The sequence below is a fragment of the Hylobates moloch genome, unplaced genomic scaffold (genome assembly GCF_009828535.3).
Source record: "Hylobates moloch isolate HMO894 unplaced genomic scaffold, HMol_V3 SCAFFOLD_15, whole genome shotgun sequence".
Classification (NCBI taxonomy): domain Eukaryota; kingdom Metazoa; phylum Chordata; class Mammalia; order Primates; family Hylobatidae; genus Hylobates; species Hylobates moloch.
Window position 1 is genome coordinate 8177438 of NW_026652290.1, and position 19841 is coordinate 8197278.

Genomic DNA, 19841 nt, shown 5'->3' on the forward strand with positions numbered 1-19841 from the left:
TTTCCAAAACTTGAATAGAGGCTCATTTAAGGCATATTAGGACAATATTTTATTTTTTTGTTTTTATTTATTTATTTTTTTTGAGACAGAGTTTCACTCTTGTTGCCCAGGCTGGAGTGCAATGGCACAATCTCGGCTCACTGCAACCTCCACCTCCCGGGCTCAAGCAATTCTCCTGCCCCAGCCTCCTAAGTAGCTAGGATTACAGGCATGCACCACCACCCCCAGCTATTTTTTTGTATTTTTAGTAATAGAGACGGGGTTTCACCATGTTGGTCAGGCTGGTCTCGAACTCCTGACCTCAAGTAATCTAACCGCCTCAGCCTCCCAAGGTGTTGCAATTACAGGCAAGAACCACCACGCTCAGCCTCAAAAGTCTATATTTCTATATTAACCATTCAGTGCTGACAAAAACTGTTACTTGGTATTTCAGAAAATGTACAAGTTTACTGGAAATTTTTAAAATGTATTAATTAAATAACTTCTCATATTGAAAGAAATAGATACGTGTATGTTTATACTTGAAATATTCTTTTGGAGAGATCTGGTTTTTGGGAGAAGGTAGAATACTTATAAATCATCACTAGGTCATTCATTTATGCTTAATAAAATTATAGCTGCATGCTAGTCTGATGGTAGTGGATCCCCAGAACTTATTAACCTTAGTGTCACCAACGTTGGCATATAACCCCCCACTGCTAAATTTGACTGGCTTTTAAAAAATTATAGCTGTGGCCAGGTGCAGTGGCTTATGCCTGTAATCCCAGCACTTTGGGAGGCTGAGGTGGGTGGATTGCTTGAGGTCGGGAGTTCAAGACCAGCCTGGCCAACATGGTGAAACCCCGTCTCTACTAAAAATACAAAAATTAGCCGGGCATGGTGGCAGGCGCCTGTAATCCCAGCTACTTGGGAGGCTGAGGCATGAGAATCTCTTGAACCCGGGAGGTGGAGGTTGCAGTGAGCCGAGATTGTGCCACTGCACTCCAGCCTGGGCAACAGAGCGAGACTCCGTCTCAAAAAAAAAAAAAAAATTATAGCTGTGAAGTAGCATGAGGCATTTAAGATCCTACCTAGTAGACTCCAAAAGCAGCTGAGATGAAAAGGGGATAAAAATCTCAAGAACAAACTATGAGGTTTAAGAGTTATTGCAGTCTATCCAAACCTGAGGTGTCCTCCTGATATTTCTAAACTGACGACTTCAATGTGCAAATCGTCAACTGAGGGGAATTGGGCACTCTCCAAAAGAGCAAAATATTAATATCAAGCAAGCGAGAAGCTGTATTCTGCACGTTAGAGGTTCTTTCACTAATACCTGCAAACCAATGACCACCTGTAACATTTTAAAATCCTAAAACTAAGCCATTCCTCCATGGCACCCGATCTTCTAGAATTCCGCAGGGAAAGCAGGTTTCGTGGTTTAAAAGTGAGGCGGAGGCACGCTCCGGGCTCAGGCGGACTTTCCAGGCTGCTGGGTGGGTTATTCCATGGGACAGCGACAGACAAACGGCAGGTTCCCGGAGCAGCAGCACCAGCTCATCAGGCTGGGAGCAAAGCCCCCTTCTCTTTCTCATGCCCCTCTGGGATCGGTGGGCCTCTGCCGTCGGCCACCGCGGCTCCCGCCCGCACCTGCCTTGCTCCCAGCATAGGCTGCGGCAGACCCCGCCCCCTGCGGCAGGCCACGCCCCACCGGCCTCACCCCACCCCCCCGTCGGGCCAGGCCCCGCCCCATCAGCCCCGGTCCCGCCCACTCCACGGCCTTGTCCGCCGCCGCAGCGCGCGCCCTTTTCCTCCTCGCCGCTACCTGCTCCGGTTCCGGCGCTCAGACGCTCCGTTGCCCTCGGGCGCCTTGGTTGCGGTCCTCCGCTGAGGCGCCATCGGACCAAGCCGCCGCGGAGCCGGGCCGGACGCGGGCGCCAGTCCCGGGGACGAACGCCGTGACAGGGAGCGCGAGGTGGACGCGGCTCAGGGACGCAGGAGCGACGCGCTCGGCCATCGGCCCCTGGGCTGGCGACCAGGCCCGAGCAATCGGCGGCCGAGCGGGGCGGGGCTCAGAGCGGAGGCGGCGGCCGCGAGGGCGGGGCGGCCGGACCTCTCTGCGCCCCCGGACCTCGCGGGACCGCAGCGGCGCAGGTGAGGTGCGGGTGCGGCTCTGGCTCTGCGCGCTCGGCTGGGCGGCTCCGGTCTGGAAGCGTTTCCGCCGCGCCTGTACCTGGAGAGGGACGGCCGGGCTCGCGAGCGGCGTCTCCCAGCGTGGCTGTCCCGCAGCGGCGATGCGGGGCTGCTGGGAGAGGCTTGCACCGAGCCTGTGGGTGAAAATTGTGTATAACTGGTCGTATGTAAAAACTGAAAGTGCTTGGTGTCCGTGTGCACCACCGGCCTGCCCTGCTGTGTTACAGAGCCCTTAGAGTCAGGAGCCTCCGAAACCCTGCACGGAACCAGGGGTTGGATTATGGAACTGAGTCTGTCTCACATGCAAAGCTTTCCTTTCCTTTTCTCACCCAATCCTTTGTGCTTTCATAGTAGATGGGAAAAATAAATTTAAAAAATACATAAATTTTACCCTTCCCCAGCTGCTTCGTTATCCCTTGGATGCCGCCTTTATTCAATATAATACTACGGTCAGCTCTGATGCACTTGGGGTTTTTTTAAAAATTATCAGCTTACCTTAAATCCTAGACAGTTTTCTCCAACCTGGAGTCAGTTTTGCAGTTTTTTCCTCTTTATAATCAAGCTGATCTGAGCTCTAGAAATACAAATTAGTTTTAATATTACCTAAAATTAGGATAAATTTCCTACAGAAGCATCATATTGTGCGGCCTGATAGGAAAATGTTTAGAGGCTTCTGCCCGACTGTTTGCACTAGCATAGTACATCTAGTTTAACAAGGTCTTTAAAACAAAGTGGTTTGGCAGTTATTTGTGTTATTATAGATCATAACCATCTTATAAACAAACCAGTGCTGTTTTGTTTTAGCAGCAAATCACACACAGCAGAGGTCTCTATATCTTAACATGGAGGCAGACTTCTGGTTCATTTTCATGTTAGCAAAATGAGTTTCCTCCAAGTTAATCAATCAAAACTGGCCAGTATCAGAACTGACACTGAAAGTATAAGGGGAAAGGCAAAGGGAGAAGCTTCTGCTCCTGTTGATAACTCTTGATTTTCTCCACTAGGAAGAAGTCCCCAAGGAGACTTTGCCATAGGAGTTCACAGAAATATTGAAATGTCAGGTTCCACGCCATTTAAGATGAGATTAGTTCATTTAGACCTTAAAGGAGCTCCACCAAAGGTCTCGTACCTCTCAGAGGTAAGGGCTCCCTTTTACCTCTAGAGCATTACTTTTTGCCTTGGCTTCATTCTTTAAAGTTTTGAGCAGTGTTCTGTGGAAATGGGTACCTAGAACGCAACCACAGGTTCTTGGTGGAGCAAGATGGTGGCAGCAGCATTGATTCTGAATTTCCCCCATAGCCTCTCACAAAAACAGAACAACCAGGATGATAAAAGGGAAAAAAAACAGAGAACAAAAGAAACTCACAGCTTCTTTCTTGTGGGTTGAAGTGTGTCTTTCCAAAAAGATATGTTCAGGTCTTAACCCCTGGGACCTGTGAATGACACCTTATTTGGAAATAGGATCTTTGCAGATGTAATCAAAATAAGATGAAGTTGTACTAGAATACGGTGAACCCTAATCCAGTGATTGGCATCCTTATGAGGAGAGGGAAATTTAGAGCCTGAGACACATGGAGGGAAGGCAGTGTGAAGACCCAGGAGGATGCCCCGCAGTGCCGGCAGCCAAGATGGTCATGACGCGCCACAAACCCCCGGATGCCAAGGACAGCTGACGATCACCAGAAGCTAGAGAGAAGCAAGGAAGGGTCCTCCTCTGCAGCCTTCAGGGAGAGCTGGGTCTGCTGACACCTGGATTTTGGACTTAGGGCCTCCAGAACTGTGAGAGAATAAATTTCTGTTGTGTCAAGCCACCCAGTTGTTTGTTTGTTTTTTGAGACGGAGTCTCGCTCTGTCATCCAGGCTGGAGTACAATGGTGCAGTCTCGGCTTACTGCAACCTCCACCTCCTGGGTTCAAGCAATTCTCCTGCCTCAGCCTCTGGAGTAGCTGGGATTACAGGTGCCCACCACCATGCCTGGCTAATTTTTGTATTTTTAGTAGAGACGGGGTTTCACCACGTTGGCCAGACTGGTCTCGAACTGCTGACCTCGTGATCCACCCGCCTCAGCCTCCCAAAGTGCTAGGATTACAGGCGTGAGCCACCGCGCCCGGCCAAGCCACCCAGTTTATGGTCATTTATTACAGCAGCCCTAGAAAACTAAGACACTCTTCAACAAAATTAGGTATCAGGGTGTCCCCATGGATCCCAAACTACAAGTGGGTGGGGCCAAACCACAGACAGAATTAACACCTGTATGGGGTTAGCGGCCAAGCAGGAGGTAACAGAGGAAAGAGGGAAACTCCAACAGTGCTAAGACCAGAGGACCCAGAAAATAGCCTCAAAAGTAAGTAAAGGTCTCCCATAGTGAGAAGCAGGGCAGAGTTTTAATGGCTCCCGTCTGAGATTGAGTGCAAAGAGACTTAAAGGAGGGTGCAGGGGAGGCCGAGACTGCAAGGCTCTCAGAAATACGTAACGAAACTTACTTCCAGAGGAACAGCGCCCCCCAGTAAGGACAAAACGGGGAAAGAATCCATATTGAACTGGGCAGGAACAGCAAAGGGAAAGGGGAATGCTGAGGTCCTGGGGAAAGGCGTCCAGAAGAGGCAGAGGCCAAAAAACACTGCAGAAGTAGCTACACAGAGCCTGCAGTTTCTAATACCACATGGCAGCAGTAGAGGAGGGACTGGCCTGTCACCATTGCTGGCCTTGTCACCATTGTAAACACAAGAGGCTGGCCTGTCACCATTGCAAACACAAGAGCCTGTTCTTAAAAACGAGCAACAGGCTGGCCGTGGTGGCTCACGTCTGTAATCCAGGCACTTTGGAAGGCCAAGATGGACAGATCACCTAAGGTCAGGAGCTTGTGACCAACCTGGGCAACACGGAGAAACCCCGTCTCTACTAAGAATACAAAAATTAGCAAGGCATGGTGACACATGCCTGTAGTCCCAGCTACTTGGGAGTCTGAAGCAGGAGAATTGCTTGAACTCAGGAGGCAGAGGTTGCAGTGAGCCGAGACTGCACCACTGCACTCCAGCCGAGGTGACAGAGCAAGACACCATCTCAAAAAAAGAAAAGAAAAGAAAAAAAGAAGCAGAAAAGAGTGTTGTTTAACATCATACAAAGATAGGTAAGAAAAAAGAAGGCTGGGCATGGTGGCTCACGCCTGTAATCCCAGCACTTTGGGAGGCCGAGGAAGGTGGATCACAAGGTCAGGAGATTAAGACCATCCTGGCTAACACAGTGAAACCCTGTCTCTACTAAAAATACCAAAAATTAGCCCCGTGTGGTGGTACGTGCCTGTAATCCCAGCTACTTGGGAGGCTGAGGCAGGAGAATCACTTGAACCTGGGAGGTGGAGGTTGCAGTGAGCCGAGATTGTGCCACTGCACTCCAGCCTGGGTGACAAGAATGAGACTCTGTCTCAAAAAAAAAAAAAAAAGAAGATGATCTGAATAGCATTGCAGCAGTGAAGGTGCTCCAGACACACAGGCCCACCCAGCAGGAAACGCTGTTCCGTAATATTTCATAACGAGATAAAAGATACTCAGAAGATGACAGAAGCTGTGAAAGAACAGCATAAATCAGAAATAGAAAAGCCCGGGCCAGGCTCAGTGGCTGACAACTGTAATCCCAGCACTTTGGGAGGCCGAGGCAAGCGGATTACTTGAGGTCAGGAATTGGAGACTAGCCTGGCCAACATGGTGAAACTCCGTCTCTACTAAAAATACTAAAATTAGCCAGGCGTGGTGGCAGGTGCCTGTGATCCCACCTACTTGGGAGGCTGAGGCACGAGAATCGCCTGAACCTGGGTGGTGGAGGTTGCGGTGAGCTGAGATCGCGCCACTGCACTCCAGCCTGGGCGATAGAGCAAGACTCAGTCTAAAAAAAATAGACAAGCCCAGAAACGTGGTAATTAGACAAAAGGAGGTTGTAAAAAATTGCCTGTGGAGCTCAGAAATGAATTATAAGGAAAAAACAATGTTTTCAATGAAGACTAAACTATAAGAAGCGTAAAAGTGAGTAGACACCATGGAAAGCGCGGTATTTGGAAATGACAGAAAAGCAAAAAGCAAACATGGAGAGATGAAAAGGTGTTCTGACAACTGAATATGGCAAAGAAGACTGAACTTAGATACAGCTGATGAAAAGGCGTTTTGACTTGGGCTGGGCGCGGTGGCTCATGCCTATAATCCCAGCACTTTGGGAGGCTGAGGAGGGCGGATCACCTGAGGTCAGGAGTTCGAGACCAGCCTGACCAACGTGGTGAAACCCTGTCTCTACTAAAAATACAAAAATTAGCCAGGTGTGGTGGCAGGTGCCTGTAATCCCAGCTACTTGGGAGACTGAGGCAGGAGAATCGCTTGAACCCGGGAGGCGGAGGTTGTGGTGAGCCGAGATTGCGCCACTGCACTCCATCCTAAGGGACAAGAGCGAAACTCCATCTCAAAAAAAAAGAAAGGAAAGGTGTTCCGACAATTGAATATAGGCAAAGGAGATCCAACTTACAGCTGGAGTCCCTGTTTCCGTCATCTGTTGCTGCATGACAGATCTCCCCAAACTTAAGGTCCCCATTCATCACCCCTTGTGTTTCTGTGGGTTGGCTGCATGGTTCTGCTTTTCTGACTGAGGTGCCCTCAGGTGGTCACAGCCCCGTGACATCTAGAAACATCCGATGGTCTGCGTGGCCTTCCATGTCCGGCAGTTCATCCTGACCGTCAGCTGGGGCTCCTTGGTTCTCCTGCACGTGAGTCATCCAGGAGGCCTAGCATGCACCTGTAGTCCCAGCTCCTTGGAAGGCTGAGGCTGGAGGATCCCTTGATCCCAGGAGTTGGATGCTGCAGCGAGCCATGATCATGCCAGCACGCTCCAGCCTGAGTGACAGAGTGAGACCCCGTCTGTTAAAAAAAGAGAGAGGCCAGGCACAGTGGCTCACACCTGTAATCCCAGCATTTTGGAAGGCCAAGGGGCAGATTACCTGAGGTCAGGAGTTCGAGACCAGCCTGGCCAACATGGTGAAACCCCGTCTCTACTAAAAATACAAAAATTACTTGGGCATCAGGGCGGGCGCCTGTAATCCCAGCTACTCGGGAGGCTGAGGCAGGAGAATCGCTTGAACCTGGGAGGCAGAGGTTGCAACGAGCCGAGATCACGCCACTGCACTTCAGCCTGGGTGACAGAGCGAGACTCTGTCTCAAAAAAAAAAAGAAAAAAAGAGAAAGAGAAAGTGGGGAGGAGAATGAGGGAGAAGGGACCCCATGAGTACAGCCCAGGAACAAATGAGTTCTGCACCCCTCTCTCACCTCCCCCAGGTGCTGACCCCAACCCTTCAGAGCCCTGCTCCCCCTGCCCCGGCTCCTCCTGCCCCGTCCCCCATGCCTTGCCGTTCTCCTTCAGCCTGACTGCCCTGTCCCCCGTGCCTTGCCGGTGCCCCTCAGCCTGGCTGCCCTGCTGGGCCCCCATGCGTGAAGAGCTGCTTTTCGGTGGCTCCCTGCTGGCCGGACCCGTCCCTCCCAAGCTGAGCCACCAGCGCGTTGAGTAGCAGCCCTGTTTCATAGCATATCTCCCCTTCTGTGCAAAATAGTCACTGGAACTGGGAGTTTCGTTTGGCATAACGTAAAGTACACATTCCGGATTTAAGGTTCCCAGGAGAAATAGGAATAGCAACTCCCACAGTCTCCACAGGCCGAAAGGGAAGGCGTCTCCCCGCTGTGGACGTGCCACGTCGTACTCCAGCGGCCACTTCTTCCTAACCTCTCCCTGTTTATCTCCCAGATTTTTCCTCTGTTCCGTGCACTAGGTGCAAACGGCCTCCTCATTGAGTATGAAGACATGTTTCCCTACGAGGGCCCTCTGAGGCTGCTGAGGGCCAAGTACGCCTACAGGTAACACCGCCCGCAGCAGGGACAGGGGCCCGGCGGGAACGCGGGGAAGGGGGGGTTCTGCAGGGCAGGAGGAGCAGCAACCTGGAGGTGCGGGTGGAACAGTCAGGAACTGAACAGTGGTGGGTGTATTCCTTTTTTGTCTTTTTAAATTCATCTCTTTAATTGTAAAAAAAAAAAAAATTATAAAATGAAAACAAAGTTGCATTTCAAACATTCACTGGAGAGAATTTTGAAACATTTAAAGGGAAAGTAAGCATCAGCAGCGCCCCCTACAGGGAAGAGCTGCAGTTCCTGTCTCTGTCCTGCAGGCAGTTCCTCTGTTGACCGGAAGGCCTGGAGAAGGCTGAGCTAGAGAAGGCTAGAGAAGGCTGGAGAAGGCTGGAGAAAGCTGGGCTAGAGAAGGTTAGAGAAGGCTGGAGGAGGCTGGGCTAGAGAAGGTTAGCTAAGGCTGGAGGAGGCTGGAGACAGCTGGAGAAGGCTGAGCTAGAGAAGGCTGGAGGAGGCTGGAGGAGGCTGGAGAAGGCTGGGCTAGAGAAGGTTAGAGAAGGCTGGAGAAGGCTGGGCTAGAGAAGGCTGGAGGAGGCTGGAGAAGGCTGGGCCAGAGAAGGTTAGAGAAGGCTGGAGGAGGCTGGAGAAGGCTGGGCTAGAGAAGGTTAGAGAAAGTTAGAGAAGGCTGGAGGAGGCTGGAGAAGGCTGGAGAAGGCTGAGCTAGAGAAGGCTGGAGAAGGCCTCCGTGCAGGGAGGGGCTGCTCTTCAGGCCACAGTCGAGCCTTGAGTTAGAGAAGTGAAGAATTGAAGGGGAGAGAATCAAAATCAATAAAATCAGGTGTGGTAGAGATGGGAGGCCCCTGCTCAGCGTTAAAATCACCGGTCTTTGTGAAAATCAGTAACAGCCCCAAAGATAAACGCGCAATGGACATTAACTGGCCAATCCCAAAGGAAGAAACGAAAAAGGCCAATAAGCATATAAGAAAATGTGAAGGCCAGGAGTGGTGGCTCATGCCTGTAGTCCCAGCAATTTGGGAGGCCGAGGCGGGTGGATCATGAGGTCAGGAGATCAAGACCATCCTGGCTAACACAGTGAAACCCTGTCTCTACTAAAAGTACAAAAAAATTAGCCAGGTGTGGTGGCGGGCGCCTGTAGTCCCAGCTACTCCAGAGGCTGAGGCAGGAGAATGGCCTGAACCCGGGAGGTGGAGCTTGCGGTGAGCTGAGATTGTGCCACTGCGCTCCAGCCTGGGCGACAGAGCGAGACTCCGTCTCAAAAAAAAAAAAAAAAATTGTAAGACTCAGTCCGGGCGCGGGTGGCTCACGCCTGTAATCCTAGCACTTGTGGGAGGCCGAGGCGGGCGGATCACGAGGTCAGGAGATCAAGATCATCCTGGCTAACACAAGAGAAACCCCATCTCTACTAAAAATATAAAAAATCAGCTGGGCATAGTGGCGGGCGCCTATAGTCTCAGCTACTCGGGAGGCTGAGGCAGGAGAATGGCGGGAACCCGGGAGGTTGAGCTTGCAGTGAGCCAAGATTGCGCCACTGCGCTCCAGCTTGGGCGACAGGGCCAGACTCCGTCTCAAAAACAAAAAAGAAAAAGAAAAAATTAGCTGGGCATGGTGGTGTGCGCCTGTGGTCCCAGCTACTCAGGAGGCTGAGGAAGGAGAATTGCATGAACTCAGGAGGCAGAGGTTGCAGTGAGCTGAGATCATGCCACTGCACTCCAGCCTGGGTGACAGAGCAAGACTCGGTCTCAAAAAGATAATGATAAATTAAATAAAATAAATAAAAAATTGTAAGACTCCGTGTTGACGAGAATGAGAAAGAGGAAAACTACCTTCTGGTGAACGTAACGTGACGTCTGCTCTGGGAGGACTTGACTCCATGTGTCAGAACTCCAAAACACCCGCACCCCATGCAGCCCACATGTGGTTAGATCAGAAGAGAGGAACAGTGAGCCAGGGTGTTGGCCTGCGATGAGATAATCAGGTGCGATGAGATGATCAGGTGTGATGAGATGATCAAGTGCGATGACATGATCAGGGGTTGGCATTTTCTTCATACTCTTCTTCCTACAATGAAGACATTTTGTCTTTCTATGTGAAAAAGTAAAGTACCAGGGTTCCTTCGAAGCTTGAAACAGGAATGTTTAAAGACTTTATGTAACGCATAAATCCATAGAACGGATTAGCCTAAAATGGTTCAAACATAGAAAAACTAGAAATAGCTTTTTTTAAGATAAATTCATAAATGACAGCTCATGTAAAGCTTGTGAAAAATGAAGAGGTCGACCCGGGGCAGTCAGCCCTTCCCAGGATGTGCCCCTTCTGCAGAGGACATGTGCTCAGGGATTGTTTCAGGTCGAGGGCCCTTGGGCAGCTGGATGTCTGGTCTCCAGAACTGGGAGAACATTTCTGTTGTCTTAAGCCACCTGGTTTGTGGCGATCACTTCTGCCCTGACAGCAGTGTCCTTTGAGGAGATGGCGAGTGTGAGTGGTCAGGGCTGTGCTGTGACTTACCGCAGTGGGGAGAGGGGCACGGAGGGGCAGAGTGGCCCTGGGAGACCCGTTAGGAGAGTTTCATGGTGAGTCCGTAGCGGTTTGGACAGGGGTGGTGCCTGGATGGAGTGTGGCTCCTCCTGTGGCATTTTTTTTTTTTAAGACAGAGTCTTGGCCGGGCGCGGTGGCTCACGCTTGTAATCCCAGCACTTTGGGAGGCTGAGGCGGGCGGATCACGAGGTCAGGAGATTGAGACCACGATGAAACCCTGTCTCTACTAAAAATAAAAATACAAAACATTAGCCGGGCGTGGTGGTGGGCGCCTGTAGTCCCAGCTACTCGGAGAGGCTGAGGCAGGAGAATGGCATGAACCCGGGAGGCGGAGCTTGCAGTGAGCCGAGATTGCACCACTGCACTCTAGCCTGGGCAACAGAGCGAGACTCCGTCCCAAAAAAAAAAAAAAAAAAAAGAATCTTGTTCTGTATCCCAGGCTGGAGTGCAGTGGTGCGATCTTGGCTCACCGCAAACTCTGCCTCCCAGGTTCAAGTGATTCTCCTCCCTCAACCTCCCGAGTAGCTGGGATTACAGGTACATACCACCAGGCCTGGCTAATTTTTGTATTTTTAGTACATACGGGGTTTCATCATGTTGGCCAGGCTGGTCTCGAACTCCTGACCTCAAGTGATCTGCCTGCCTCGGCCTCCCAAAGTGCTGAGACTACAGGCGTGAGCCACTGCGCCTGGCCTTGGGTAGTTTCTTGTAAAATGTGATGACTTCATTCTCTTGTTGTGGGTTGAAAAGCGAACCATTGGCCGGGCGCGGTGGCTCACGTTTGTAATCCCAGCACTTTGGGAGGCCGAGGCGGGTGGATCATGAGGTCAGGAGATCGAAACCACGGTGAAACCCCGTCTCTACTAAAAATACAAAAAATTAGCCGGGCGTGGTGGCGGGCGCCTGTAGTCCCAGCTACTCGGAGAGGCTGAGGCAGGAGAATGGCGTGAACCCGGGAGGCGGAGCTTGCAGTGAGCCGAGATCGCGCCACTGCACTCCAACCTGGGCGACAGAGCGAGACTCCGTCTCAAAAAAAAAAAAAAAGAAAAGCAAACCATTACTTGAGGATGTGCTAGAACATCATCTTCCGAAATTTTGGAGCAGGTGCCGTTCCAGAAATCAGGATATCTGTCAAGCTTTGTGGAGTTTAGGGCCCCACTGTTTCCCGGAGAGCCCCCCAGGGCCTGACGAGGAAGGGCTGGGGGTGTGTGGACGTCACATGCTGCCCATGTGACCCTCTCTCTACGTGAATTTTTGTCTCTCCAGCCCCTCTGAAATCAAAGAGATCCTGCATCTGGCTGGACTCAATGAGCTGGAGGTGATTCCCTTGGTGCAGACATTTGGACACATGGAGGTGAGTGGCAGGAATGGAAGTTACCTGGTGCCAAATGTGGAGTCCAGGGGCTGCAGTCTGGGCCAGGCTTGTGCCCAGGGGTAGGTGCAGCAGGCCCGTGGTTGGGAATGCAGGCAGTGCAGCTCAGCACAACATGGAAAGGCCTTTGATCTAGGAAGTCCCTGCCTGACTCGGCCAGAGCTGCAGGTTGGGGCTGCCTGTTTGCCCGAGGAATGGAAGGAAAGAGCCAGAAAGGGGGTCCTGGAGGCTGGGAGGCAGTTTCCTTTGTAACTTGTATTCATCGGAATATTATTATGTGAGGTAAAACACGGTATTAGGGAAAGAAAAGGTGCTTTTCAGGCCGGGTGCGGTGGCTCAGGCCGGGTGCGGTGGCTCACACCGGTAGTAATCCCAGCACTTTGGGAGGCCGAGGCTAGTGGATCACCTGAGGTCAGGAGTTCAAGACCAGCCTGGCCAACATGGCGAAACCCCGTCTCTACTAAAAATACAAAAATTAGCCAGGTGTGGTGGCGGGCACCTGTAGTCCCAGCTGCTTGGGAGGCTGAGGCAGGAGAATCGCTTGAACGTAGGAGGCGGAGGTTGCAGTGAGCCAAGGTCACACCACTGCACTCCAGCCTGGGCGAGAGAGCAAGACTCTGTCTCAAAAAATATATATATACACAATATTCTTTTTCCTGTCTGCATCAAACAAACCGGAAGTGATGCAGCGTTAACCACCACACTGATTTAATGGCTCTTAGGTTCCATTTATTTCTCTAACAGATACACCATTCTGGCTTCTATTTGCACACACCGCGGGAAAGAAGGTTGTTTTCACTTATACATGCCGGTGTTCTGGGCGTGCCACCAGAGTTCCTTCCCATAGCTCGGTCCTCCAGCCTTTCTAGTTGATTCTCTCCATTCGCACTCTGCTCTGGGACCTGGCCTGCGCTCTTAGCCTCCTGCCACCTCTCCACAGAATGTCTCTCCCAAGGCCACCAGGGTCCTCCAGGTCACTAAGTCCAGGGATGGTTTTAGTCCTTTCCTGCTGGACCCCTTGGTAGCTTCTAGCATCCCCAGATGCTCTCCTGAGCCCCACACTTTCCGGCTTCCCTCTGCCTCTGACTGCGCCTCCGCGGTAGCCATTTGCATTTGCCTCCCTGTGGCTGGCGGTCCCCAAGCCTCCTCTCGGCCCCTGTTCCCACCTCCCACTCTCTCTCTAGATGGTGCCATTTCTGCTCCTGCTTTCTCTTCGTCCTCCTCTTTGTCTTCCTCTTCCTCTTCTGTCTGCACCTCAGCAACTCCAGACCTCCTGGGTTACAGACCCTCATCCCCAGCTGCCTGCTGGTCACTTCCATTGAGGGGCCTCCTCCAGCCTCTGGTGTGCAAACCAGAAGCAGACCAGCCACAGTCAGCACCACCACCCGCCCGCGCCCTGACCCATGTTGGTCCCGCTGCTGCTCCTCTTCCTCTTCCTCTGTCATGCAGGCACCACCCCTGTCTAAACCGCTACGGACTCACCATGAAACTCTCCTAACGGGTCTCCCAGGGCCACTCTGCCCCTCCGTGCCCCTCTCCCCACTGCAGCAAGTCACAGCACAGCCCTGACCACTCACACTCGCCATCTCCTCAAAGGACACTGCTGTCAGGGCAGAAGTGATCGCCACAAACCAGGTGGCTTAAGACAACAGAAATGTTCTCCCAGTTCTGGAGACCAGACATCCAAAATCAGCGTGTCGAAGGGTTGGTCTCTTACTGAGGAAGACCCTCCATGTGTACATTTACTATTAGTATACCCTTTTTGTGTGCTTGTTTTTAAGACAGGGTCTCGCTGGAGTGTAGTGGTGCAATCTTGGCTCACTACAACCTCCACCTCCCGAGTTCAAGTGATTCTCCTGCCTCAGCCTCCTGAGTACCTGAGATTATAGGTGCACCCCACCACGCCCGGCTAACTTTTTGTCTTTTTATTAGAGATGAGGTTTCAAGATATTGGCCAAGCTAGTCTCAAACTCCTGGCCTCAGGCGATCTGCCTGCGTCAGCCTCTCAAAGTACTGGGATTACAGGTGTGAGCCACGGCGCCCAGCCTAGTATACCCTCTTGGTATACTAGAAATAACTGCTCAGGTGTTTTGCCCATTTTTTTTTCAGCTCGAGTTTTTAAGGTTCTTTATATGTTCTAGATGCAAGTCCTCTGATGGTATGTAATTTGCAGGTATTCTCTCCCAGTGTGGAGCTTACAGGCTTCTGGTGTCATTTCTAAAAACTTTTTGTGATCACCAGACCACAAAGATTTTTCTTGTATTTTCTTCTAAAGTTTAACTTGTGTGCATTTTTCATTTAGATCTATGATCCATTTTTAGTTTGGTATTTTTATTCTTTCTCCAGAACCCTTGAACATCCAAGTTATTTGTCTTGGGTCACCGTCTCACTCTGTCACCCAGGCTGGAGCACGTGGTACAATCACAGCTCACTGCAGCCCTGAGCTTCTGGGCTCAAGCAATCCTCCCATCTCAGCCTCCTGGGTAGCAGGGACCACAGGTGCGTGCCACCATACCCGGCCAGTTTTTTTATTATTTGCAGATACCAGGTCCCACTATGTTGCCCAGACTGGTCTCGAACCCCTGGCCTCAAACAGTTCTCCCACCTCAGCCTCTCGGAGTGCTGGGATTACAGGCATGAGCCATTGCACCTGGCCCCATTTTGAGTTAATTTTTTTTTGTTCATTTTCCTTTTTGTGAAGAGTGGGGTCTCACTATGTTGCTGGGCTGGTCTCACACTTCTGGGCTCAAGTGATCTTCCCGCCTCTGCCTCCCTAAGTGCTAATTTTTGTTTTTGAGACAGAATTTCGCTCTGTCACCCAGGCTGGAGTATAGCGGCGTGATCTCGGCTCACTACAAATTCCACATTCTGAGCTTAAGCCATTCTCCTGCCTCAGCCTCCCGAGTAGGGAGGGATTACAGCGCCCGCCACCACACCCGGCTAATTTTGTCTTCTTAGTAGAGATGGGGTTTTGCCATGTTGGCCAGACTGATCTCGAACTCCTGACCTCAAGTGATCCGCCCGTCTCGGCCTCCCAAAGTGCTGGGACTACAGGTGTGAGCCACCACACCCGGCCTCCTTTCATTCTTAGAATATATTCTTAGTAGTTTCCTTGAAATATTTGATAACTTCTACATGTGGTCCCTGAGAGTCAGAGTCTGTGAACTGGATTCTACTTTCCAGTTTATTTGCACCTCTCAAAATTTTTGGTTGAGAACTGAACATTTCAGTGAATACATTATAGCAAAGCTGAATGTTTACTCTTTTCCCCAGTGGCTGGTGGTGGTCTTTTTGTTGTTTTCCAGCAAATGGCCTGCATTTAACCTGCAGGACCCGCCCCCGGCTGTGTGTGCTCACTGATGTCTGTGCTGAGATTTTTTTGGTTCTTATTTTTACGTTTTAGCCTGGGTTCCTAGGGTCATCCCTCTGTCTTCATAGCTGGTGGTCAGCCAAGGGTTTGGGCAGAGGTCGTGCTCCCACACCTTGAGCCCACAGGCCTCCTCCCCTTGCCACGGGGCTGTGCGTGGGCGGTGGGAGGTGCATCCCTAGGTTCGCGCAGTTCCCACCTGGCCCTCACCGGTCCCTGCACGTGTGTGTGGCCCCCATCAGCCAGGCCTGAGGAGAGTGTGCAGCACCATCCGGCTTTCTGTTTCCAGAGTCACCCGTTACATCTGCAGCCAGTCTTGGCTCTCCCCAGCAGGGACTGCACCCTCGGGCAAGCGGAAGACAGGGCCTTTTCTCCAGTTGCTGCTTCTACTGACAGTGCCCCCACAAGGGGTGTGTTTTTACCCAGCCTCAAGTGAAGTCTGCCCCTTTGGCAGCAAAGCTGTGGTTTCCACAGTGAGGGGGAAGGGGACAGTGAGCAACCCTAAGCCGAGGCCACAGAGTCTCTGTTCTTATGCAAAGTTAGAGTGGTCTTTCACAGATAAACGTTTTTCTGTTTTTCTCTTTTCAGAGACAGGGTCTCACTCTGTCGCCCAGGCTGGAGTGCAGTGGTGTGATCGTGGCTCACCACAGCCTCAACTTCCTAGGCTCCAGTGATCTTCCCGCCTCAGCCTCCCAAGTAGCTGGACCACAGGCAGGTGCCACCACACCTGGCCACTTTTTTTTTTTCTTAAACCGATTTTGTTTTTAAAAAATTTATGGCTAGGCGCAGTGGCTCACGCCTGTAATCCCAGCACTTTGGGAGGCCAAGGTGGGTGGATCACAAGGTCAGGAGATCGAGACAATCTTGGCTAACACGGTGAAACCCCATCTCTACTAAAACAAAATACAAAAATTAGCCAGGTGTGGTGGTGGGCACCTGTAGTCTCAGCTACTGGGGAGGCTGAGGCAGGAGAATGGCGTGAACCCAGGAGGCAGAGCTTGCAGTGAGCTGAGATCATGCCACTGCACTCTAGCCTGGGCGACAGAGCGAGACTCCGTCTCAAAAAAAAAAAAAAAAAAATATATATATATATATATATACATATGTATATGTATATATATATATATATACACATATGGTCTGGGTGCGGTGGTTCACGCCTGTAATCCCAGCACTTTGGGAGGCCAAGGAAGGCAAATCACTTGTGGTCAGGAGTTCAAGACCAGCCTGGCCAACATATCGGAATGCCATCTCTACTAAAAATACAAAAATTAGCCGGGCGTGGTGGCACATGCCTGTAATCCTATCTGCTGGGAAGGCTGAGGTGGGAGGATCACTTGAACCCGGGAGGCAGAGGTTGCAGTGAGCCAAGATTGTGCCACTGCACTCCAGCCTGGGCGACAAAGTGAGACTCCATGGGGTTTCACCATGTTGTCCAGGCTGGTCTCAAATTCCTGAGTTCAAACATTCTACCCACCTCAAACTCCCAAGGTGTGGGATTACAGGACTGAGACTCTGTGCCTGGCCTAATTTTTTTATATTATCCGTAGATTTGAAACAGAAGCCCCAGGTGGGCAAAAAGGAGATCAGTCCAGCTCCTCCGCCCCCAACGCGAACTTCTCTGTCTCTCCGCAGTTTGTGCTGAAGCACGCAGCCTTCGCCCACCTGCGGGAGGTGGGCCCCTTCCCCTGCACCCTGAACCCCCACGAGGCGGAGTCCCTGGCGCTGGTGGGCACCATGATCGACCAGGTCCTGGAGCTGCACCCAGGCGCCCAGCGGCTGCACGTTGGGTGTGATGAGGTGGGTGCTGTCACCCCAGCTCTGTGCAGGACAGTCTCCCCTATCGTGGCTTGTCCTTTTAAATAGGAAAATCTTCCAGGCACTGAGGCCTAGAGACAGGCTTGTTCCCCTCAGGGAGCCCCATCCAACATCTTCTCCAGGTGGATGGGCAGCCTGGCACGGGACAGCCTGCAGAGCCCAAGGGAGGCGCCCTCGTTTCAGACGAGACCACCCTGGGCGGCTGGGCTGGCGGAAGCCTGGGGGTGATGGGCAGGTTCACACCCCAGGACCAGCAGTCAGCACAAGTCAGGGTACAACTCGAGGGACACCCTTTCATTGCTGAGAGGAAGGAAGTTCTGCATTTGGACCCTGAAGCACCCACTGGAAAAGGTGGTCCCCAGGGGGTGTCGGAGACATGCCCCCTCCAGCCCAGTGAGCCCCCACCCTCGTCCCTCCCACCACTCACTGACTTCAGCTCAGTCAGGGCCTGGGCAGGATGCGGAACTGAAAGGGGCAGGGTTGGTGCCCACGGGGCTGGGAGGTTCTGCAGGGCTGTGGCTCACGGGGAACCCAAGCTGAAGATGTTAGCCCCAGAAGTTTCCTTTCTTTGAAGGAAACCTGAGTGTGTAAAATACACATAAGCTTTACCATTCTAACCATTTTAAAATATAGGCTGGGTGTGGTGGCCCACGCTGTTATCCCAGCACTTTGGGAGACCAAAGTGGGTGGATCACCTGAGGTCAGGAGTTTGAGACCAGTTTGGCCAATGTGGCGCAACCCCGTCTCTACTGAAAATACAAAAATCAGCTGGGCGTGATGGCGGGCGCCTGTAATCCCAGCTACTCAGGAGCCTGAGGCATGAGAATCGCTTGAACCCAGGAGGTGGAGGTTACAGTGAGCTGAGATCACGCCACTGCACACCACCCTGGGCAACAGAGTGAGACTCCGGCTCTAAATAAATAAGTAAATAAATAAATAGGCCGGGTGTGGTGGCTCACACCTATGATCCCAGCACTTTGGGAGGCTGAGGCAGGTGGATCACCTGAGGTCAGGAGTTCGAGATCAGCCTGGCCAACATGGTGAAACCCCGTCTCTACTAAAAATACAAAATTAGCCAGGTGTGGTGGTGGGCGCCTGTAATCCCAGCTACTCGGGAGACTGAGGCAGGAGAATCGCTTGAACCCAGGAGGCGGAGGTTGCAGTGAGCCGAGATTGAGATTATGCCACTGCAGTCCAGCCTGGGCAACAGAGCAAGACCCTGTCTCCAAAATGAATAAATAAATAAGTAAAAACATCAGCACCTCTTCCAGACATGCCTGGTGTGGGCGATCACCCCAGGCCAAAGCCCCGCGCCCGCCCCCAGCCCCCAGCGACCACCGTCTGCTTCGTGTCTCGGTGGATTTGCCCATGTGGGCATTCCACGGGCACCGAGTCACACAGTGTATGACCTGTGCTCCTCCGGGCTGTCGGCCTCCAGAGCTTGGCTCTCTGCTGAGGCCGAGCTGTGTTCATGGTAGGGGACGCTGCCCTGTGCTGGTCCGTCATGGGGGATGGACCCCTGTGGTCTCCGCTTTGGCGGCTGTGAGAAGAGCTGCTGTGAACATTCACAGGAAACCTTGAGTAGAAGTTCAGGGCTCAGTGAGGAAGACAGGGACACGCTGGGGGTGGTAAGCAAAGGTTCCGAGCCCCTCCCCGGCCTCCTCCCGACAGGCAGCGGTCACTCTCCATCAGGGCACGGCGTGAACCCAGGACCCTCCCGCCAGTGTGCACAGCTGCCAAGGCAATCCCGTCCCGCTCCTTCCTTGCAGGTCTATTACCTCGGAGAGGGGGAGGCCTCGCGCCGGTGGCTGCAGCAAGAGCAGAACAGCACAGGGAAGCTGTGCCTGTCACACATGCGGGCGGTGGCCAGCCGTGTGAAGGCCCGGCGCCCCGGCCTAACACCCCTGGTGTGGGACGACGTGCTCAGAGACCTGCCTGAGGACCAGCTCGCAGGTCGGCCCACAGGGCTGGGGGACGGGGTGGGCCACTGACCTGCCCAGGACCTGTGGCTTCAAAGAAAGAAGGTGCTGTAGGAAGTGGGCCCCAGGGTGAGCCCCAGCCCCGCACAGACCCGCCACAACCACCTCCCGCATCCCCTTGACACCGGGCCTGAGTCGTTTCCCTAGAAGCCATGGAGGTTTGGGCAGGAGAGCACGGGCCTGTCCGGTGGCCCAGAGGGCTTGAGAGCGTCCAGCACTTGCAGCAGCCTCCTCCAAGGCCAGTCCTGCTGGGACTGGGGGCCGAGGTTCCCGCTGGCTGCTCCTCCAGCCCCTGGGCCCTGCTCACTCTGCCTGAGGCTTTGGGATGAGCTGCTGAGCACCTCTCTGGGCCAAGAGGTGGTACTCAGACACCTGGCCCAGTTCCACACACAGCCCCGAGGCTCAGTGAGCTCCATAGCAGAGCAGGGAGCCAGGGTGTCCTAGGGCCGTGCTGGCCTGGCAGCTCCCACCCGTGCATGGCCACGTGGATGACTCAGAGTGACCTCCATTCAGCTGCATGCTCCAGCTGTGCCTGTGGCTTATGGCCTGGTAGAGCAGCAGCGGGAGCATGGTCGCTCCAGTGGGCGCTGGCTTGGAAAGGCACTGTGTGTGGTTGTGGCATTCATTGTAAAAACCCAGCACAGTGCAAAGTCTGTCTTAAAAAGGTATCTATGCTCACACTTTTAAGCAAAACGAGAACAGGTGGG

The 19841-nt window shown here is 52.5% G+C and overlaps 2 protein-coding genes across 6 annotated transcripts in view; one reads left to right on the forward strand and one right to left on the reverse strand.

The window, feature by feature from the left end:
• Positions 1-2002, reverse strand: part of OGFOD3 (2-oxoglutarate and iron dependent oxygenase domain containing 3) — a 71994-nt gene extending 69992 nt beyond the window's left edge. The window contains exon 1 of the mRNA XM_032178073.2: positions 1802-2002. Coding sequence (XP_032033964.1) covers positions 1802-1875 — 74 coding nt within the window. The 5' untranslated portion in view covers positions 1876-2002. The remainder of the gene's footprint in view (positions 1-1801) is intronic.
• A 9-nt stretch (positions 2003-2011) lies between these two features.
• HEXD (hexosaminidase D) overlaps positions 2012-19841 on the forward strand; it is an 18986-nt gene continuing 1156 nt past the window's right edge. For 2 of the 5 annotated variants that reach the window (XM_032176474.2, XM_032176473.2), the window contains exons 1-6: positions 2012-2130; positions 3174-3307; positions 7945-8054; positions 11865-11952; positions 16973-17137; positions 18925-19108. In XM_032176474.2, coding sequence (XP_032032365.1) covers positions 3224-3307; positions 7945-8054; positions 11865-11952; positions 16973-17137; positions 18925-19108 — 631 coding nt within the window. In that variant the 5' untranslated portion in view covers positions 2012-2130; positions 3174-3223. Of the gene's footprint in view, positions 2131-3173; positions 3308-7944; positions 8055-11864; positions 11953-16972; positions 17138-18924; positions 19109-19841 lie in introns of those variants that run through there. The other 3 variants (XM_032176477.2, XM_032176475.2, XM_032176476.2) reach the window with 3 other exon arrangements.